The 23,921-nt window shown below is 38.2% G+C and overlaps 1 protein-coding gene across 7 annotated transcripts in view; it reads left to right on the forward strand.

Moving 5' to 3' along the window:
- Window positions 1-23,921, forward strand: part of cep170aa (centrosomal protein 170Aa) — a 39,206-nt gene that overhangs the window by 857 nt on the left and 14,428 nt on the right. For 6 of the 7 annotated variants that reach the window (XM_084948037.1, XM_084948040.1, XM_084948038.1 and 3 more), the window contains exons 2-10: window positions 8,760-8,819; window positions 9,360-9,499; window positions 12,993-13,082; window positions 15,189-15,267; window positions 15,753-15,811; window positions 15,910-16,135; window positions 17,918-18,055; window positions 21,340-21,513; window positions 21,839-22,153. In XM_084948037.1, the coding sequence (XP_084804163.1) occupies window positions 9,395-9,499; window positions 12,993-13,082; window positions 15,189-15,267; window positions 15,753-15,811; window positions 15,910-16,135; window positions 17,918-18,055; window positions 21,340-21,513; window positions 21,839-22,153 (1,186 nt within the window). In that variant the 5' untranslated portion in view covers window positions 8,760-8,819; window positions 9,360-9,394. The other variant, XM_084948044.1, reaches the window with a different exon arrangement.

Genomic DNA, 23,921 nt, shown 5'->3' on the forward strand with positions numbered 1-23,921 from the left:
TCTTCTTCTGTGTGGAGGCTTTGTTTTCGTGGGGCAGATGTAGCTGGCCTGCATGCATCCGCTCTCTTTGTGTTGAGTTTGATTTTTTTTGCTGTCATCATCACATTAGCTGTAAAACTTTTGAAAATAGCAGCAAATGCTTTAGTTTAAATGCCATATGGTAATTTGATAACTCTTGACAGGCTGTTCATAAGCAAATGGTACTTGATGCTAGAAATCAATGCACAAATATTGTAATTATTGTTTAATTACTGTTACCAATTTAGCACAAATGCCAGAGGCAGATGCATATCAATCAAAGCCTCACAACTGTTCAAAACATTTAAAATTAATATTTATATTCACAGCATTAGAAGCTGTTTTATTTTATGTAATCAGCTATATTATGCCCTTTAATTTCATCCAGTAGACTCAAAGGTGCTGGTGAAAGTCACTTGCAGCTCTGGTCTGAGTTTATAACCCGATTAGATGTTCTTTGACAGCTACGTGTTTCATATCAGTGTGTCTTGCTAGTCTCCTCCCTCAGCTGTAAGAATTCAAATTTCTTGGGTTCGAGCCAAAAGAATGTGCAGATAATACCATCCAATCCAGTTTTGCTCCTTTTCCCTTTTCTCCCCTTTTTCCGCCTTCTTCCTGTGTTCTCCCCACAAATGTGGCTGCCAGCAGGGTTGTTGGCTCCACTGGCGGTTGCATTTTTAAAAACTGTGTCAGTGTCACAGGACGGTTGCTGCACTTTCGGAGAGGAAGCAGCAAACTGACTGAAGCTAAACTACAGCCGAGCCTGACTACAGACTTGTCTATTACACTTAAAACATAGCTTTTTTGAGTTTTATTTTTCTTTAGAAAGAAAATCTAGAAGCTTCTTGCAGTAATTCGACTATCAGTGCTGTTTGATCAACTCACATTTAATGTGCACTGCTGTAAATTACCATACTCATTGAAATCCTGCTTTTTCACCCTGATAAAAGCAGGAGTTAAGATGCTGAGAAAGATCTCAGCATCTTAACTCAATCTGCTGTTCAAAGAGTAATTTGTATGCATATAGTATATCCTTCAGTAATATTTTCAATTCTAGTTTCAAGTTGGGGACATTTTTGGAGACTCTTACTCAGCCTGCCCACGGCCATTGTGTATAGTAGGAAATTTAGGAAGTGAGTTCATTTTACTTCAGTGGCCCAGGAGTGTTATGTGTGACAGAAAACAAGCCAGTCTTGAACTTAGTATCTGATTGTATTCAGTTGTATTTAAGATGTTGTTAAAAGTTTTGTATTTGGGAGCCTGTAGCTAAAAATAGAAGTGAATCTCAGTTTTGTAATCTGCCAGAGTAGAAACGTTAAAAGGGTTATGACAGTCACATAGCCTTGCCTGGTAACGCTCATGCTGGCGTGTGGTGTCAGAGGGAAAAACAAGAGAGGTGAATAGCGAAGTCTGTGGTTACAAATTGGGAGAGACAGCACAGTATACCAGACAAAATACCCCAAAACAAGCTTGGAGCATTTTATATATACAATCATCAGCCTCTCCCTTGTTATGGAACATCAAGGGTGTGTCTGATTTAAAAAAAAGAAAAAAAAAAAAAGAAATGCCATTTAACCTCTCACAGAAAGAGAAATTACACATCTGTTTTGGGGTGTAACATACTCCCCTCTGAGTTTCCTTCATTTGATACTTCTTTCCACTAGATATCAATCTTATATTTGAACATGTTCTATTCTCATCTTTCCCTCTGCCAACTCCTGATTGTCCTGTTATGCTAATGTTTATGTTTTTTTCCCTTCTAAGTGCAAGAGTGAGAGAGTTCACTATTTTTATCTGCTACTGAAGCTATTGCTACAGCCAGGATAAATGTTGGCACCATAATCAAAGTGGCAGGGTTGGCCAAATACTAATGTTCCTGTTAAAGGGCCATGGGTTAGTCATTATCTGCTCAGCAGGGGCTATGCGGGGCCATTAGAGCAGTCATCAGACCAAAGGTATATTTGAAATGACTGCAATATGTTTTTTATGTAAATGGGGTTTATATATGTTGTGCCCTCTTGATGCTAAAATAGGTAAAACTATCTACATGAATAATTAGTTAGTTAAAAGTTTCAGGTTTTTGTAATTAAATATTTATTTCTGGAAGTTTAATAGGTAATTCGTGTTGTTTTTTTTTCATTTACAATTTACTTTTCTTATTCCCTATTAGAAAGCTGCCTCCAGACCTTGTTTCTGAAAAATGTAGTGTACCCATGCTCCAGAGAATGAGTCACATGAAAATGACTATGCTTCAGGGCATGTGCATCATTAACTCTCTTGGATTATTAATAATCTCTTTTTCAGCATATCTATATTACTGTAAAGATTGCCCAGGGTGCTGATGTTCCTCCTTCCACTCAACATGAATAATACTGTTGTTTTTCCCATTAATCCTGTTCTTCATGTTCTATAAAGGTTAAATTTCCATCAGTAGGGCTATAGTTCATTTTGAACACAAGGGTCACTAAGCATGTGGTGGGTTTATGTCTTAAGGCCAGGGTGTGCTGGGTTGTGTTTGGTAACAACACTGAAGCAGTCAGGATGGATGCTGGCTAAATGATGGTGTTTGCTTGTTTGTTCCTCTTGCCGATGGCTCATGTGGTGTGTGTGTGGCTGCTTTTCTACACCATATGGTCTTTTCTGCTGCATTGGACTGTTTCTTTTTCACCCACATGCTGCATGTAAAAGCCACATCAACTACACATAAAGCCATAGCTGCACACGCGCACCCAAGTTTCTGCTGACTTACACTGCCCATAATGATTTATTATGTCCTTCCATGGTGCTATGACTCTGTCACATTAGATTAATGTGGGTATACAGTCTATTTTTGAACCAGGTAAGATATGTAAGAATGAAGTCCGGTTTTTACATACACATTTACATTACTTTATTAACCACAGTGGTAAAATATGGCAGTTATTCTGGCAGTTCAAGGTTATCAGCTAATGCTACCAATTAGAGCAAATTAACAGACTAACAGAATATTAGGATTTCTCTCACCAAACTTTTTGGGTGAACTTTACCACACTGGCATGTTGCATACGTTTTTTCACTTGTAGGTTGCTGCTTGATATTAAAGGCCAGCCAGTTATATATGGCAGTTCAATGTGTTTTTAAAAATTATATATCCATGTAACAGAGCTAGTGAGCAATCACCTTGATCTGATTTTGACAGTCAGCAGTACCTTGTGCTTTCCTGCTAGCAGACTGATTAGTTACTGTCTCTCCAGTCAGTCTTTTATCTCTCAGTTAGATTCAGTGTTAACTTCACCATGATGGTAGTCCTCCTTCTACTTTGGAGATATGCTGTAAGCTAACCACTTTTAACCACAACCAGCTAGTAGAATGCTGGTTTATGTGCATCTTTACTGAGCTCACTAAAACTGCAGATAAAGAACAAGGGATACGGTCACAAACAGCAGGGCAGGGCGATCCATAGGATGATAAAGTCACTGGAGAGGCAGTTGATTATTCTTGAGTTATTTATTGTCACAAAGTATTTATACTAATATTTACATTTATATTTAAGAAAGCATGAGTATAGCCTTAAAAAATGTTTAGAAAGGTCTTACATGCCAATACATACTTATGCTTTTGTTCGATATATATATAATTCAGTTTGAGATTAAATGGAATATTAAACACTTGTTTACTTTAGATGTACGTGTGTGTGTGCGCGCGCGTGCATGTGTGTCTAAAAGATGCTCATTCTCATTTGGCTTAGTTCTTGTTTTTTTTTTTCTTTTGCTCCTGGTGTTTAAGCAGGGTTTGGATGTTGGAAGAGCATCCTTGGCTGAAATACACACTGTCAGACTGCATTCAGCCTTTTTATGATGATAAACCCAAAGTGTTTATTATGGATGTCAAAATATACTCTGTAGAATCCGGCTTTATATCAGACTGTGATGAGGTACCTTTTAACATAATTTGGAAAGGCAGTGTTTTGATTTTACTGGCTATTCTTCCTTTATTAGAAGAAGTTAAAGCAGGCCAATGTCATGTCACAAACAATACAAATGTCACAGAATGGTATGTCTGAATCAGCCATAGCTTCTTCTTTTGTGTTCTCTTAAGAACATTTTTGATGTACCGTATCATTGAATTATTCTTAAATAAAATCTAATTTATTGACTGGTTGCCTTTGTTATTCAAAGTGTTGTAACTTAGTGCTTTGGACCGATACCGATAGACTTATTTCTCTTACATTAGACATTAGACTAAACATGTTTGACAACGGTGTCATACTCATGTATTAGAATGGTGCATTATATTCTGTGCAACACAATAAAACTTAGTTTCTAGAGCTGTAATGTTTATTATTTTTGTCAGTGTTGGGATCACAACTAATTAATCCAATTTTGCCTAGAGTTTGGAAAAAATAGTCTTTCTAAAATAGGATTTCTTGGTACTTTTATTATAATTAAATAAATCTAAATTGAAAACATAAATAAATGTGCACTAAATCTGTCATTGCCTGGCAGGGAAGGAATTTGAAAGGAGGAGATTTTGCTGAAAAACAAAATAAGAGCATTATCGTGAAACAAAATGCTCCACAGTTATTTTATTTCATTTATCATGTTTTAAAAATTATTGAATGTAAATTCTATTAAAAACAAGTGGTCACCATTGGAAAACTTTAAAAGGAAATAAAAACATAATTTTTTTTTTTTTTTTTTTTTTCCCAAGAGCAACAAAACCTATCTCATATTATGGACAGAATCTTTTTTCTTGTGGAAGTTGTCTGGTATATTATTATATCACAACAAGAGCTGGGATACTCCTTTTGTCTCGTTTTTAGAAGAACAATAGATTGTAGTTCTCCACTACATGCTTTCATGTCTGTATGTATGTAGTCGACTAAGCCATTGGGGGATAGAAAAGCCTTTGTCTGTTTGTCCAAAGGTTACCATCTTGTCTTGAGTTCGTTCCCCTGATTTGCACCCCTCAGGGTCCTTTGCACTCTTTGCACAAAAACATAACTAAGCTTGCGAGACTGATTCAGCGTCTCTGACCTATTATTTATTGACATCGATCTGAAAGCCCTCACAGATCTTCCATTGGTGTTATTGAAAGAATAGGCTTCTTTGCTGTTTGTTTTGTCTGCCAGTATACTTTCTTTTATTGGTTTTATACCTTCAAGGTACTCCAGAACATCACATACCATCTTTGCTTTCTTTGTGAAGCTACAATATTGGTTATACTATCAGTCAGAGTGACCAGAGTTTAATTTAGTACAGCTATTGCTCTGTTCTTTGTCTGTTTAGCCTAAGGGCCTGTAAGTGCTGAAGCTACTGTAACTACTGAGTGCTGTTTATATTTGGACAATCAGCCTCGGCTGTTGTAAACATTAGAGCATTGTCTCATGTCTGCCAGACAAATACCAACCAGACATAAAAAATCAAAGCAACAAGTGCCTGAAAGGTTTTTTAAATGTAATTACTTTGATTGATTCCAGTGAATAAGGAGCAAATGTGACTATTATTATTATTATTATTATTATTATTATTTTTGTATTTTATTTAACTGCCAGATACAGGTCAGATACAGGCTATAAATGCAGGCATGCAACCACGCCCTTAGAAGTACTAAGTTTGGCTCTTATCATAAGACCATGTGGAAATGAGTGTGACGAAAGAATGAGTTGTCTCTCTGTGCTCATCCCATCTCTTTCCCCCTTGTCCTCTCCCTCTTACTGTCTGTCGCTTCGTTTGCGTAGGACACGTGTGTGTGATGTCTCTGTGTGTGATGTGGTGCGAGTCAGCTGTCATAGTTGTGCCAGTTGATGTGACATCTGGAAAGTTAGAGAGGAAAAGCAGTTGAGTGTTTTCTCATGGTTACCCAGCTGTTGCATCATCCTGGAACGCACACTCCAGCCAGATGCTACGTGGAGAGTAGCAGGCCAGTACCAAAAAAAAAAAATCATATTAGGTGATGCCAGTAAATAAACTAGTGCTCACTGACATCACTTCCTGCCGCCCTTCAGCCAGCGTTTATGATTGGGTAATTCATGTCAAAGGAGGAGGTTTGAATTGTTGAAAGGATAAAAGGCTATTTGTATAACTTTTTCTGGTCCGAAATACATACGAAATACAAGTGCAGTTAAATCGGATTTTCCAAAAGTCAGTGAGCAGCCTCGCTATAGATAACAAATGTTTTTTAATTCATATCAGCCTAACAAAAATCACCTAATTGTGCTCTGTGGATGCAAAGATGAGTGTCTGCAGCGAGGGGCACTGCACATGCTTCCTGTATCTCCTCTGCCATCTCCTCTATACAAAGAATTCACAGTCATCTTAGAATAATCCTCCTGTTTCAGTCCTTGCGGATGTGTGTGTGTGAGATTTAGTGCGTTGGAGATAGTATAAGTGCAGGTCGGGGGTTGGGAAATTCCTTTCAAAACCCATGAGTCACTATTCCTCCTTATTAGCCCTAGTAGAAAATGCTGCTGAAAGCGTGCTACATCGCCACTCCAGTGTTTACATATATAAACAGTGTGTTTAAATATGTAAACAATGAAATATTTTTGTCCTTCTTTTGGCTACGCGTTACACATTAGTGCTTTGTGAATTGCCCATGCAGTGCCTTATATTGCATGATATGTCAGACTAGCTGTCCAAAACACAAGGACTTTTCTAATATTTCTAATATTGTTATTTGGATGCACTCGCACTCACCGTTTTTATTATAGAGAAGGAAAAGACTACATGCAGAACTGATAATATTTCCCTCTCAGCTGTGTGTCCTTCTTCAGACCTACCACTGCATTCCTCCATCTGTGCCACGTCTTTCATGTGTAATAGTGAGAAGATTTTTTTCTTTTTAATGGCACCATAAAGGAGACTGGTATGGATTGCATCCAGACTATTTAACCACATTCTCATTAGGCTTGCATTCTGATGTGAGTTTGCAGTGGTTACTGAGACAGGCAGCTCTATGATGCTTTAGTTACAGTCGAGTAGGAAACCACAAACAATTATAGTTCTGTTGCTAGGTTTGGTTGCACTAGTGGTGTATCCAAACACCATTATCTGTAATATCTGCCACATAATGTTCACATGTACCTGCAGGTTTGTCAATACAAATTGTGCCACCTGTTAGCCAAACAGGTGGAGCATGCAATGTAAGCAGAACATCATTAGTTGGAATCTGATCATTAGCCCTGGTGCTGGATTTAATATATGATAATAATCTTATTTATTTTGCAGATGAAAACATTTTGAATTAGTTTACTTTTATTTTAACTTCACAGTTAACATGAGTTTACTATACTAAAATAAAAGGAAGAGAAGTTATGTAAAAAATAACACTTAGCAACATGACTTGGATGGGTCTCAAGTGAAACCTTTTCAACTTTGAGGTGAGCTAAAAGTTGCAAAAGGACTACAACACCTCCCCGCAGAAGTGACCAATACAAGCTGTGCAAATCACTTTATATTTGGTTGGTGCTTAATACTTATGTTTGCTCCTGATAATTGCATGTGAAAATGCAGAGAAATCATATGTCAGATTTAGTGATTTGAGAATGTAATCACTGTTGTCAAAATGTGACATCTTCAAAAGTGCTTCTCTCTATAGCAGCTTGTTGCAGCACATTACTTGTATTTGAGTACCTACCAAGTTTCTAAATTTTCCTATTAAATCTTTCACTCAGCATGTAAAGCTGTCAGATATTCAGAGTGGTTACTGGAATGAAAGCTGGTCTGTTTTACATCAGAGACAGCTGCTGATACAGTCCTATTCCCAACCCATATTTCCTACAGTGTCATGCAAGAACTGAGGTGTGCAGTTGATTAAAACTTTACCCAAGAGATTATTGAGTTGGTATACTAAGTACTTAAAAGGTCAAGTGAGCAAGAGCTTAGCTCAATAATCTTTAATTCCCACTCTGATGGGCTTTTCTTGGCACTTTCTACACACGACAGAGAGCTCTGGTTATTTGAGTGCCACTTCAAATGAATGTCAAAAGCTTGGAAACTTATTTTTAATTTGAAATAATTACTTAGGAAATGTTTTAGAACCGTCCAAACCCCACATGAACAACAGTATATTAAAATGAATTTCATAGCGGGTACAACATTAGTTACAGCTAAAATTTAGTTTAAAATGTCCCTTTAGTCTAATATTTTACACCCTGTTGCTTATTCAGACAGGAACAGTCACTCAGTCTGTTGCTCAAAACAAACTTCTAGCATGCTCAATCAGTTTAAAAATAGGTATAGAGGTCAACAGCCCATCAGTTAGATCTCCTTAATGCTGTAGTTTCAGGTCTAGGCAGTTAGAAAGTAAGAGTGGCTGGCTTTGACCTCGTTTTTAGCTCATCTGAAGGAGAGCGAGGGGAGGAGGGAGGCAGGAGGGAAAATGAATGTCCTGATGGGCCGGCCAGCCAACAAATCTACATCACTTCCTCCTCTAACATCTGGCAGTGATCAAGGCAGGCAGAGAGAGAGAGAGAGAGGATGTATCTTACTGGCTGGCCCAGTGTTCATTTCCAGGCGTAGACAGAGGCATCACATTGCAAGACCGCCCACTCGATCTCATTCCCCCTTGGAGCAAAACAAAATGAAGATGGAAAGAGTTGTGAAAGACTTTTTCTCAGATCATCTCTGATGTCGTCATGATCTTTTCTGTCATATGAGGTTACCAATTTTTCATGATGATAGAAAATCTATGATTGCCTGAATCTGTGAGAATAAATGAAAAAGAAGAAAACAAAAATGTTGGTTCTTCATCTTTTTCAGGATGGCGTAGCTGTGTTTTGCTGTCAGTGGTCAATCTGCAGTGAGCTACCTGGAGCAGAGGTGTGTAGTAGAGTTCACCAACATATTTCATTCAAATTATGACTTACTTTTGCATACATTCAGATTTCATGTACGTTAATAAAGAGTTCTATTTTTGAATACTGTGGTGCACTGATAAGTTAAACCTTGATCAGTGATCTCCACAGGGTATGGTAACAAACACATTTTTCATTCTTTTTTTATTACAATCTGTTATTTTAAATAATACTGTTGGTACAAAACAATTCCTCCCACTGTTGTTTATATACTGTTTTTATAAAAAATTATACACATATTCGTAGATTTCATTTCTGAAATATGATGTATCAACATTTATTTAGAGTGTCAGACTTAGGTTGATTCTAAGAAGAGGTGTTTTCTTGGGGGGGAAGACTGGCTCTGGATTATGAGGAAAAATGCCAGGATTACAGCTGTAACCTTTGAATTTGAATTCTATACAAATATTTTTTGCTGAGTGGGTAATTTGCTGTCGATTCAACCACATCTAAACTGTGGTCGCCGAATAACAGATTACTTACACTTCTGCATGTTTCTTTTCAGGAGGTTTGCATGAGAGGCTGCTGCAGGGTACAAAGATGAGCGTGACCTCCTGGTTTCTGGTTAGCAGCGGTGGGACTCGCCACCGACTCCCACGGGAAATGATCTTTGTCGGCCGGGATGACTGTGAGCTCATGCTACAGGTAAAGACATTTGACATGCCTCTTTTTTTTCACTGAAGAAAGCCCCAATAAAACAATCGTGTTTGATTTTACTGTTTAGAGATCATTAAAACTGCTGTACACATAGATGTACCTAGAAATTTCTCTCAGCCTTAGAAGTAAGCTGCGGAGTTCACATTGACCTGTTTCATTGGACAGTGCAATAACTGTACTAAGGATTGAACAACAATAGCACACAATGCTCATGCTGCTGCTCTTAAAGTAGCAGAGGTTGATTTATATGTCTGTATGCTGATGTCGCTGCAGCTGTGCATGCATCCAGAGAGACCACGTGCATGCTCATGTGTACCTCTGGTCACTGCACTAATAATAGAAAGTGGGGCAGATACCTCTTGAGTTAGATCTTATCTGATGTATGTTGTTGTGGATAGAGTATTCATCCATGGCTACAGGACTCCAGTTATGACATTACATTTTTAGAGAACTTTTCACTGCCACCAGTACCTGTCAGAAAGTATGATTGTCAAAAACACATTTGTTTAGGACTCACTGATCCTGAGTCAGCAGACATTTTCTGTTCACTGTTTACATTATGCATCACACATACACTTCTGTCTGCGTTTAGTTTCTGTTTTCAGTACAAAACTTCTATACAACACTGAAAATTAGATTTTCTGTGTGTAATTTGTATTAGTTAAATGATAAATGTTCAGATAATCAAATCTAATTTTCATAGTTGTTTAAAATACAACCTATGTATGAGTTTAATAGTGTAGATTAGCTAATGCTAAAACACAAAGGACTCTAAGCGTTATGTGGCTAAAATAATTTAGATGTCATGCGTTGAGTGAAATGCATATGAAGCAGAGACTAAAGTTGAGATACATATATATGTGTGTGTGTGTATATATGTATATGTATGCATGTATATATATATATATATATATATATATATATATATATATATATATATATATATATATATATATATATATATATATATATATATATATATATATATATATATATATATATATATATATATATATATATGCATGCGCAAAAATATCTTAACTTTTATGCCAAAATATTTAAAAATGATATGTTATAAAACAAACTCGGTGATATCTTACTAATGTCTTTGCATCCATAAAACTTGGAAAGTACTTGCTGTTCAGATGGTATCGTATCACGCCTTTACAATCTGGTTTCTCACAGCCTTCAGTGCTTAAGTAATACAGGTTGTTTGCTTTGCTTTGAGTTGTAAAAGATCTCTTTCTTTTCTTCAAGTGGTTTCTTAATGTGTTTTTGATGACCTGCGTGTCTTCGGGTTCTGTATGTGGATTTTTCTTTCTGTGTGTCTTCTTGTAATTCTATCCCTGTGATGTGTTCGGAAGCAGAGAAAGATAAGGGAACTATTCCAAGTTACAGACATTTTACTTACCCTTACAGTTACCCTCCATGTGACTGTTTTAACAAGCCAAGGCATCATCACATGGTTTAAGGCTGCTTGTGTCATGCACCAAATAAAACTGTAATGCACACTCACAGATAGAATATCAAAATACAAGTGAATATATGACAGCGAATTATCACACAGTTGCTTGAGTGGTCTGCGTAAGTGTTTTGTAGCTGTTGTGTTGTCAGGTTGAAGAATTAGCTTGTTTTTCCCATCAGTCATACTGATGCTACATTGCTTTTGACAGTCATGGTATTTGCAAACTAAGGATAATGATCCGAAACGCCTAGCTCTTATTTTCTTATTGAACAGAGAAGGTGTTTAGTGAATAGAGTAACACCAAACTATGATATTAATTTAACTGCTACAAATGATTTTTCCTGAATTAAACATTTTGAGGACGTGGCTTGGCTCTGCATATGTTCTGTTGGTTGTCAGTGTGTCTGAGTATAGCAGCATGAGTCCTCTCTCCTGTACAATGAGCAGCTCAGCTGGTCTCTATCCTGTTTGATCTAGCCTAATCTCACTAAAGTAATCGCTTTCACAGTTGGCCCTCTGGAGTTGCTTCCCTTGGTTTTACTAAGCCTTGCAGCTTTATCTTAACATTTTTTCTTCACCACGAGTATGTTTCTTTGTTTAAACAAGGAGTGAATGGCTTATAGGAAAGTCATATGAGAACTGAATATCAGATTCAGCTCCCATAATGAGCACTGGCTGATTTCAGTGGAATAAATTCACTATTGTCTGCCTTGCTTCATTGCAGAAATTACTTAGTCTTTGATTATTTTTAGTCATTATTAGTTCTATTTTTAATGGTGCCCAATGTATCTGTTACTTTTATAGTTTCCATCCATTGTATTTGTCTGCCCTGCCATCATTTGTTTCACCTATGCTTGATTGTTTCCACTTGCATCTCGTTGTTACCTGTGTTTCGTCACCAATCGCCTCTGTGAGTATATACGGTCCTGTTGACATCTGTGTCTTTGTGTATTGTTATGGATTCTTTGAACACTGCCCTTGGGCCCTCTTTTCTGTGACATCTGCATTGTTAAAATTTTGCATTTAACAGGTTAGTGAAAGAGGTTCTGTGGTTCCACAACCCTAAAGCCCTTAGATGAACCTGAGTTTATGCTTGTGCACATATTTACCGGATATAACCTCTGTATTTGTCAGCGTTGGAGAGGTTTAAGGCTGGCAACAGAAATGTGGTCACTCCCAGATGAGCTAATCATTGAGAAATGACTTGCCTAATATCAACCCCAGATCCAGCAGACTTTTCAATCTCAAACAGTAAAATTAAAATGGAAACATTGACATTTCCACACAAAATAATTCCAGGTTGTCCTACTTTATTTGCATTTTTATAGATTTAGGGTTTTGCAGTAGATATCTGACTGCAGCAAATTTGCTAACCAGTCAGTGTCATTGCAATTCTTCAGATACATGAAACATTTGTGTGGCACTGGTACATGAGACATATTTACCAAATTCCACAGCATATTTCTCTCCGAGGCTCTTGCCATCTTTTTTTTTTTTTTTTTTTTTTTTTAGCTATGCAGAAGGTTGCAGTGTTTCTACTGGAAATTGTTTATCCTCCAAACAGCCTGCTTAAAATCAATATTTTACCTCCAATCTCCAGTTACTCTTCCACTGCTCCTCTTTGTCTACGTTGTGTGTGTGTGTGTGTCTGTGTCTGTGTGTACAGCTGTGCACAAATGCAAATGATTACAAAGAGCCCCGACACAGACATTGAAATACCTGCTGATATGCTTAGAGTTGATATGATAGTAGATATCATATGCAGTAACCCTGATATTTACCTTCAGAGTTACATTCTTGACATTGTCATGGATTCTGATAATTCCACAAAGGCTTCGGTTCAGTGACGTCCTGATGTTTAGTGTGAATAACCTGTGAATCTGTGCTGGAGTGCAACAGCACACATGAAGAGTAAAGCCAACAATCACACATTATTTTGAGGTCCAGATGTCAATAATCACATTAACAGCTGTTACCACTTGCTAATGTTTCGTGTTTGTTTCCTTTTGTTTGAAGTCGCGCAGTGTGGATAAGCAGCATGCTGTCATCAACTACGAGCCTGGGACTGATGAACACAAGGTTAAGGATCTGGGCAGTCTGAATGGGGTGAGTACAAACACCAAAATATGCTAAGGACAGGAGTAAGCATCAAGATAAAAGGACTAGAAGAGGATACAGAGTCAAAAAGCAAAGGGAAAAAGGGGGGGAGAAGATGGATGACAGATGGGGAGGAGTAAGATAATAAAAGGATAGAGAGAAATAGAGAGAGAGACCAATAGATACAAAGAAACAAAACATTCAATATAGTCAAGTTAAAAGTAGGAGAGATGGAGATGAGGTTAGAGATTGGTTTATTTCTGGAAGTCATTGGGAACGTCTTCTTTTCTGCTGCTAATCAATCACCTTGTCAATCAAGATTCATATCAAGGCTTGGATCAATTTGAATCTAAACCCAATTATGCAAATTGCTGCTTAAGGGAAAACTCTGTGATGTGAACATGAATTAAGGAGTCAATTTGCCAATAAAACACATCTTTAGGACCTGTTTTCTTACCTTGATTGATTTAAATAACTCTCCCTAAAGGGTTGATGAGAAGACAATGGAAGAAAAAAGCTGTCAGTGTTTTCTGATGCTACTTGAAATACACATTGTAAACATGTGAGCTGGCAGAAAGAATGCTATTGTGGAAGATGAAATAAAGAATAAGCATTATAAATTTTTCTTATTGCACGAAGTTTTGTGAATTTTTAATAAGTTTGTTGTAGATGCATAATGTATTTGGGTATAAGATAAAAGATGTGTGGAGAAAAGCATAATTATTTGCATATTTAGGGTAATGGATAGTGATACCCAAGTTGGAATAGATTAAATTGGTTGATACCAAAATTCGAGCAGTGCATTCATCCCAAAATACCACATAACAAACACCATAATTGATGTTAGCATGATGCATGTGAGAATTATGGGGAACACATTTATACTAGTTTTTGTAATTCTTGGTTTCTCTGTCTCTTTGACTCAGTAAAACCTGGTTACACGCAGCTACCACATGGCGTTAGTCATGTGTAATGATTCGTACTCAGTCACAGCCCACCAGATTAGACACATATGCACAATGCCCCTCACATCCTCTCTAGCTCTCAGACAGGAAGCCAGAGTCAGAGCCGCTTCCTGCTGTGTCATTAACCGTCCAGCTTCTTTGACGGGATTTAGAGGAAGTTTTCTCCTGCTGAGTCAGTGGATATACTGAGGTTTGCCACGGTCTAAAAAGCTATGTTTGGACAGTGTCACCATTTGCTGTCTTTCTGAAGTCATTTCATAGCTGTGTTGTTGAAATATTTGGATTTCATCTCACTGGAGAGAAGACAGGAATGTTTTATTACAACAGCAGTGCAAGTGTAATAGATTTTCATTGGCTATCCAGTGAAACCTGATCTTTCCCAGAGCTGTACAGTAGAAAAAAGGGTGAAAGGGTTGGGTGGGGATATGAGAAGGAGAGAAATGGAAAGCAAAACTCCAAACAAAACAAAGAAATACAGGATTTCATTTGCTTTGGCATTTGAACCACGCTATCCAGACCACTCGTAGTTCCTATATAAGAAGCCCTGTTGACTATATGAAAGTTTATTATTGGTGTTTAAATCTGTCGGATTGGTTTATGCTAGCTTCATAATCCTAAAACTGTAAACTGTTTAGGCTGTTTAGACTAGAGCTGTAATCTTAAGTTGATTATTTTATCACTAGAAAATTAATCTGTTGCTATTTTGCTAATCGGTTAATCATTTTATCCATCCATTAGTTTAACCTCTTAACAAGCTAGAGACATAGATGGCTGAGTGATGTATTTGTTTTTGCAAAAATGCTGAACATCATCTGTTTTTAGCTTACTTTATGAATCTGAAGCTTTGTCATGTCCTGTATTGAATGTTTATAACCGGAATATCTTTACATGTTGAATTGTTGGTTAGACCAAGCAAGCTGTCCCTGCTGAGCTTTTGTGATTTATAATGGCTGTATATAAAAAAATAAATAAATAAAATAAGTAAAAAAAAATTAAACATTAGAATGTTAATTGTTGATGAAAAGGAAATAAATATAAAGAAAGAAAGATGTCAACCATAGTACTTAAAGTACTAAAGCACATGTTTTATTTGGAATTTCACTGTGACCATTTCTTTAAATAACCGCCTTTTTGTGCCCTCTCTCTGCAGACCTTTGTAAACGATGTCCGCATTCAGGAGCAGATGTACATCACTCTAAAGTTAGAGGACAAGCTGAGGTTTGGATATGATATCCTTCACTAATCTGTTCACCCCTCACACAACCAGCAATAGGTTCACCATTTAGAGAACATGCTGAGGAAAATTTTTAATTCTCACCAAGGTGCCAAACTTCTGTTGTGACCTATAAACATAGTCGAATTCACAACTTGCAGTAGTGTATCAGTTCTTAAACAGTTTGTGTCATGCCCCATCACAGAAGCCAAAACAGCTAATGCCTGACACCCCATAACTTTTATCAATCTATAACAATACATAGGGAATTATGAATAATTTCTTTCAATAGAGTAGCATTTTTAGATTATTATTATTTTATAATTAAAATAGGGAAAATATTAGAATCATTTAAATTAGTTTTACTTTGTATTTTTTTAACCTGGTTGTGCAGGTCCTTACCTCCTTTGTGCTTCCTCACCTGTGGGCTTGCATTAGTGTCTGTAATTATGTTATAGTTGTGCTATGGTGACCCGTATTTCCTTAACCTTTCTGTTTCACATACCAACCTGTTTACGGTGGTGAGAGGAGAACTCACTGTGCCTGAGGAGGCTCTAAAGGTGAGGACCTTTGTCCTAACATGATCATGTTTCACAGTTGCATTGTACTACATATATGGCTATTCATTTTATGTGTCCATTTCTTCTTCTCCCTTTAGCATGAAAAGTTCACCATTGGCCTCCAACTCAGCAAGAAACCATCGACTGGTGAAACCGCTAGCACCACAGCCACAACCAAATCTCCCAGTAAGACCCCAACAAAGGCACATAGATCCCCCAGCCACACTAAATCAGGGGAGAGCAAAGTCACGGATGGGGTCACTTCCTCCAAAGAGTCATCTGCCAAACCTGTGGACACTCACAAAGCTGAGGAGAGGATAGGAGGTAAGAGACAAAACAGAAGTAAATGTGGAAAAGTAAATTAGTCTGCTGTTTCCTTAAATTTATAAATTTCTCTTATGAATAAAGATATCTTCGGTGGAATTTTAATTTTGTGGTGATCCAAAAGTAGCCCTGGGACTGAAATAACAACAAAAGCAATACAAATGTTTAGAAATGGGTTTTATGCTGATATTAACAAGTAGAAAATGTATGTTCTGATATATAGTTCTGCAAATACTCTCTAAAACCTCTAGATGTAATACCACAGTTTCAAAAGCAGTTCACTGAATTTTTCACTGTCTGCAACCCTGAGAGAGCAGGCTTTATATTCACATTCAGGCTTCACATTCATGTCATCATTTAGTGCAGGGGTGGGGGAACTCCAGGCCTCAGGGGCCAGTGTCCTGCAGGTTTTAGGTGTGTCCTTGATCCAAAACAGCTGATCTAAACAGCTGAATTACCTCCTCAACATGTCTTGAAGTTCTCCAGAGGACTTGTAATGAAATAATCATTTGATTCAGGTGTGTTGACCCAGGGTGATATCTAAAACCTGCAGGACAGCGGCCCTTGAGGCCTGGAGTTCCCCACCCCTGGTTTAGTGTTTGTGTCTTTTTTTGTTGTTGTTGTTTTTTTGTTGATGTTTTTTTCCCAAATAAGGAAACCTTTTTTAAAATAAGAATATTGTGTAATTTAAGTGTGGTAGGGTTAGGCCAGTAGGGGGTGGACATGGTCACAGGAAAAATTGCTGCCCGGCGCTGAGCATTATCATGAAGACGGCTTACATTTGAGGGTGTCCCTAATAAGTGACATCAGTGGGCATGTTGGGGTGCTAGCAGTGTTTCTGGTTAATCTCCAGATGTTAAAACAAGGCCATAGAGGGCTTGGGTTTACAGACAGCTTAAGCTGTAATAGGGTCAGATTGAATGAGTAATGCAAACCAACATCCCAGCTCTGCTGTCTATAAAATGCAGTAAGATACACAGACACAGACATAAATTTGGACCTAAACAGGCAACGATATACACTCAGCTTTGCATGTTGCCTGATCTTCCACTCAGTTTTTAAATAACACTCATGCTGTTTTTCATGAGGATGCAATCTCAGTGTTATTGCTTCAGTACCAGACCTCACCCACATATTATAATTTACAGTAAACATACGTTCAGTAGTTTTTATATAGATCAGCCCTACTTACTGTAAACAATTTGGCACTGAGGATCTATAATTATCTGGATATACTGTGTTTAAACTAACACATCGCAAGGTGAAGGGTACTAAAATGGGGGGAAAGGCATAAGATGAGGAAAGAATGCAAAGAACTTGATGAGATGTCCTCTGATACAGCACTCAGTGATGTTTCCTCTCACTTCCTTACTCAGTTTAAGAGTTACCACTGGAGCATAGTACCTTTTCTTATAGTCTGATAGGAACAGGGAGGCAAATGGAAAGCTTGTCTTTCATATCCAGCATTTATTTCTGAAAGAGAAAGAACCCAAAACATTGAATGTTCACATGCATGTTCGACCAAGCTGGCTAAAGTTTGGAAAATAGGTCAGTGTTGCAAGACCCGACTAGGGGGAATTGAAGCACAAACACAGACATACGCAAGGAGCAGCTGGGTTAATTTTGGTGCAGCGTGATTCAGTGAACTATTTATCTAGATACAACCTGAGTATGTCAGGTCGTATGTTACTAAGTCAGTAATAAACACTCGCCTTCACAGAGTAACACGTAGACTCACTGCAAGGCTTTGTTAAAATGTTTTTGTGTGAACATTTGCCCCAGGGGATATTACAGCACTGCCTCGTGGGACCCCCCTGTATGGGCAGCCGTCATGGTGGGGGGATGGGGACGCAGATGATGAGAATTCTTTCAAACAGGAAAACAGGACATCCACAAAAAAGCATGACAGCTCCACCTCAGGTAGGAGGCTGTGAAATTTTGAATTATTTTACACTTTCAGAGATCAAACGCAAACATGTGCTTTCTTGGGTTATACACAGCAAGGAGGTACAATGTACATGTACAATGACAGTGTTACATTTTCAAAACATAGTTGTAAGAATGCCAAATGATTTCCACATATTATAATAAAGTTTGTGTAGTTGTGATTGGTTTGTAAAAGGTGTTTTTACTGTTAGCACTTGGCAACTGCTTTACAAATAGACATGACGTAGAAGTTCAGTTTCATACTCTATAATAGGATGCACTTTCAGTAAGCTTCTAATTGCTTTAGTTCAAGCAAAAGATTTCAAATAAAAGTGTTTTATTGTTTACAGTGTATAGTTACAATGTACTGTGAATAGAAACTTTGCTGTTAAATAGCTAACACATTAAAGATGCTATGTTAAGTTGAATCAGTAGCTTAAGTCATCCTAATGTCCTCCAGCTCCGTTTATTTGCTTTCTTTGTGTTGAAGGGGTGATGTCCAACTAGCCTGTGTTTTTGTATTTGTGACAGTCCAAGTGCACACAAAGGCCTTTTTCATAGCATGTATGCATGTATGTCTGTTTGCCTGCACTATGCGATTAGACAGTGACCATTGGACTGAGGGGGGAATAACGTTAACTAGAAGCCGATAGTCAGAGTAACAGGATTAGAGGAATAGTGGAACAGCTCAGTGATACAAAAAAATCAGTCTGTGCCAGGCTGGTTTAGTGTGGACCAGAAGGAGTGGGGGGAGGTTAACCAAACACAAAAAAACACTGGAGCAGACTGAAGCATCCTCAAATCTCTCGTTACATCTGGATGGATAGTCTGGCAGCATCTTTGCCAGTCGGTAAAAGAAGACTGGGTTTTTTGGGTTTTTTTTTGTTTGTTTGTTTGTTTTTGTTTTACCTCTTTTAACAGTCAGTTATAGGTGCTTTCTGTTCTCTACGATTCTCATCACTCTGTGGATTTTAGTGTCGTATTTTTGTGGTGAAGTGAGATTAGAAAAGCTTGTCAGTTTGGAGTAAATCTGCAAAAGTGTGAAGGGTTGATTTGAAACCAAACGGGGGAAAAAAACGTTTCCAGAAGATCAGCCAAATGGGATTGGCTACTTCAGTTATGGAAGCGGGTGAGTAAAAGGCATTTACCCTCCCCAGCATCAGCTTTTAAAAGATGAATGTTGAAACGTTGGATTGTGAAGCAGTGTGCATATTTATCAGTATGTTATCAGTGGACATTTAATTTTAAGTGGTGTGGATTTACCTCCATGTGTATTTCCTCTAATAGGTCATTTGTTTCAGATATGACAGTTAGGAGGAAGTGAAAGCGAGAAAGAGAGGTTTGGGGATAGGAAGCGATTCTGTTTGGTTGTGTGCTTTGTAGCATGTATGTGTACTTCAGTTAAATTTAGTGTGTGTCTTTTTATGTTTGCCTCTGAATAGGCTGTGCTGTCAGAGTCCCCTACCCTCCTCATGTATTGTTGCTCAAGCTGATTGGGTTACACCATTGCACCAGCTCCCCCCTTTCCTCCCAACACACACACACACACACACACACACACACACACACACACACACACACACACACACACACACACACACACACACACACACAGTGTCCAAACAGACCACACTAAGTGTACACTGCAGCAATCATTAGCCAACCACGCTCTAATTCTTTGGTAAGTATCACTTTCTCATCCATACACTTTGAGTAATGGAGCTGGTAAAATGCTTTCAGTTTGGGTCAGCTTTGTATTTATCTAATATTTTACCTTGCACTTGATTGCCAGCAGCTCATTGAAGAGCTGTCCGGTCAGTGAAATCTCTTCAACTCTCAAGTCTGTGAAATGAGAAGGGGGTTGGTGTTGTACTGTTAGGCCAACAGAAATCCTGGAACACATTCAGCAGTTAGTTTGAACCTAGTGGTTAAATAAAATTATTATTGGAGTTCTTTACTTTGCAGAAGTGACTAATGTAAGTGATTCTCAGATGACTTATGTTCACACTAACTCACTCCTTACATGAGTGGGATAGAGGAAGTTTTCTGAGTTCATCAGAATTTTAAAGGAAGAACTATTGCTGTTTATATTGTTTTGTCTCTTTTTAAAACTGTTTGTTTTAACACCAGAAGGCCCTGAAAGGTAAGAGATCACAGAGAAGAAATGTGAACAGTGTAGTAGTACTGCTGTTTGAAAGTTGAACCATGTGTTCTGTCTTAGTTGAATGGTATTACAGTGTTCTCATAGTCATTGAATCTTAAGCATCACTGCACATATTTGATCTAAAGTACATCATATTTGCTCTCAGTCTTAATCTGTGTTGTAAATCTTTCCAAAACTGCTGAGCCGCTTACACTGGCAGCCACTGATAGTTTCAAAAAGATTTAAAAAAAATCAACTAAACTGAGCTGAGGGAAGTAAAGTGAAGTGGAAAATGCAGCTTTTAACTAAGAGATTGTACCTTTTGGAATGTCCTGTTTTCTGTCCTAAGTCATTAAGCAGCTCTGTGATATATTTAAAATAAATATTTTATTAGAATTGTGTTCACTGTTGCTCACTCTTGTATTGTGCAGACAGTTTCTGTTTCTTGTTTCTTTTTGTCAATTGCCATATGTTCCTACGTTTGCTCCCCAACATGAAGCAGATGGCCCTTCTAATTTCTGAAAGTATCATTTGTCATATTCAGATCTCACAGAGGGTCTGTTTGCTAATACGGACGAATGAGAGAAAAAAAGTGCTCCATATTGCCAGTCCCCCAAAATCAGGTTTTAAAGAGCTATGCCAGCACTACTTCTTTTTTTAGAGTGACAGAAAGTGAAAATGAGAAACAGAAAGTTGATGTGAAGAACAAACCCTGAGTGGATTGATCTGTGTCTTGAATGACTTGATTTTCAATATATTCGCTTTCATATCCTTTGAAAATTAAATCTAGTATTCATCTGTGTCGACTAAGTAATGTATTCCTGTGCTCCACATAGAAGCTGAGAATATGGAGTCTTTAGGCAACTTACAAAATTTTTGGTACCGGAAGCTTTGTGTTTTTCTTTTAAAAAGGATGTGTGCAGAGCAAAAGCACATTAGCTGGAACAGTGCTGTGCTGTGTCCACAAGCTGGTAACACAACACAACCCCAAAATAAAATCTCACCATCTAATTTTGGCTAAGATTTTCACAGGTTGGTTGGGTGGTTTTATTTTAATCCACTGATGTCAAATATTTATTGCCTACCCAAATTTGATCTATTTTCTAATACATCTTTTGGTATTTTCTGAACTTAGAAAGCAAAGAGGCACATCGAGGGGAGAAAGCTAAAGAGGGTGGCCTTCATGCGCCCACTGCCCATGATTCCAGTTACTTTGAGATCCCCACCAAGGAGGGTCACATGGCCAGTAACGGCATCCATGAGATTCCTACCAAGGACACTGAGGGCACAGCCAGTCACATCACTACAGGTAAAGTGAAGTATATGTTTAATTCTTTTTGATATGTCTTTATAAAAGCAGGTGTATTTATGTTTTGTATTCTTCATGTTATTCATGTTGAACTTTTGAGAAATCTTTTATGGCACAAATAAGAGATCAATGTGTATCTAGTGCAGACAAAGTAGCAGTTATTCTGCTAGAGACACTGCCTTATTTGAGTATATTTTAGCAAATGTCCATGCACTACTGTATAATTACACAATCTGGTTATATGCATTTTTTCTTTTAGAAAAGTGCTTCAGTTAGCAAACTTATATTTAGTACTGACTGACACAGTAGTATGTCTGCTCCACAGCTCAAGGTCACGCCTCCTTTACCATAGAGTTTGACAACACATCTCCAGGGAAAGTCACCATTAAAGACCACGTGTCAAAGTTCACACCCGATCACCACAGATCTCGCTCCAAGAAGAGTGGAGCAGGAAGTGGAGGCGCAGGAGGAAGGGACTTGAGTACCCTACAGGCTGCTATGATGGCATCTGAGAGCAAAGTAGCTGATTGGCTAGCCCAGAATGACCCCACTCTTGTGCGCAGCGAGTCGACAGAGGATGACAGCAAGAGCAGCAAGAGCATCAAGAGCGATGTGCCAGTTCATCTGAAAAGACTGAAAGGTAGATTGCGTTTACTATTTGTATGTCTGTAGTTTGTGTGTTTTGTTGTGCCTCTTTTCGGTTTCCCTGATTATTTCTCCTTCCTCTAACAAAAGAATCCCATTTAGTCCCTGCAATAATCCTTATTTGTGAGTTATCAGTTAGTTCACCAGAAAAGTCATTCTAATTTCACTTTCTTAGTGTAATAGTACAATATTTAACACACTGTCATTTGCCATACTATGTGAAGTTGGAGTTGATTCTTTGCCAGAGGTTGTTGGCAGTAGTAGCCAAACAGGGGAGATTAGCAGCTAGCAGAAAATACCATGCCTACTCCTCTGCTGCTGTATAGCTCAGCCCCTTTTTCCTGTTTGCAGAAAAGAGTACTCATACTCACATGCATGCATAGAATACATCCTGCCATTTAAAGCCTGATTGCATGATCAGAAAAATGTTTTTCTTCTTTTGTATTATGTGTGGGATAAGGTTTGAAAATACTATTGCTGTAGATTTCTTGGTTCTCTGTGTTTCTTTGTCCCCATTACCTGCAAGCAGCCAGCTGCTGAGTTGGCTTCTGCTGCTATGGGTTTTTATGAGAATTGATTAAACCAAGCAAGGTTAAGCCTTGTGCTCTCTCCCTCTAAAGAGAGTTTAGGTTTGATGCTAGGCTAGGCCATGTACATGTCTTGAGTCAATTAAATGAAGGCCAATTTATGATAGTGCTGGCATGTGTAAGGGAAGGGACCAGCAGATGCGAGCTGATGAAAATGGAAATCTATTAGCAGAAGTGAAAGGGAGAGAAGGTAATTCATTAGATGGAGTTAGTACAACACACATGTTAATTGGCTGTCAGAATGGCTCAGCTATGGGACTATTATTTTAATACGAGTTTTGGGTTGCTGGACGCTGCAGTCTTTTCAAAATGTGGCTGAAGAGCAAGGAGATAGAGGGTAAGTGGACAGCTGGATGAAAAGCTATCTGCAGACAGGTACAGAGGGAAGGTAGGAAGAAGCAGGATGAGAGAGCAGTATTTGCAGTAACTGCAGCCAAGGTGACTAAACAAAGAGAAGCAAGAGAGAGAGAGAGACAGAGAGACTTGTGTACACTGCAGTAGAAGCGGAAAGGGAGGCAGCAAAGGAAGGGAGCATTTTTTTTTTGAGTTAGTTGTTATAGTAACAGTGATGCAAATGATGGCAGGGAAGGCGAGCGTTCAGACATACATAGCAAGCACTAGTGCTGAACATCTGTCTGTGTGTCTGTGTGTGAAGGCTGCAGCGGCATGTGTGAGACATGCGTTTCAGTGCTGATGAGTGCGTGTGCGAAGCATGTGCTGCTTACATGTTCATTTGTGTTGCTGAAATTCGCCAGGTCTGCGTCTGCTGCATGTGTGTGCTGGAATCATGCTCTGCACTGATCTGCAGACAAGCAGTGCGGCATGTGTGAGAGGAGGCTTGTGTGCTCAGGGTGTGTCATAGAGGTGCTAGGCAGAGAGGGTGGCAGAGGTTCAGCAAGAAAATTGAGAAGAAGCAACTGAGGTTTTGATTTCTAACCATCAAGGTAAGTCTTTCTTTTTTCACTGTAGGAAATAGTCTACATGATATATCTTTATACTGTTGGTTATTTAGAATATGAACTGCCATGTGTGTGCATGAAAATGTAAGTATTTTGTTGCACGCTTATCAGCATATTGCCAAATATGTGTGATTTGAGATGTTATTAAGAACACAAAATTCATTTTCTTATTAATGATGAGTGTTTCATGTGAAATGTAATTAATTTGCCCTAATAG

This window comes from Perissodus microlepis, chromosome 13 (assembly GCF_051167445.1).
Source record: "Perissodus microlepis isolate ML-2025 ecotype Zambia chromosome 13, ASM5116744v1, whole genome shotgun sequence".
In the NCBI taxonomy this organism is placed as follows: domain Eukaryota; kingdom Metazoa; phylum Chordata; class Actinopteri; order Cichliformes; family Cichlidae; genus Perissodus; species Perissodus microlepis.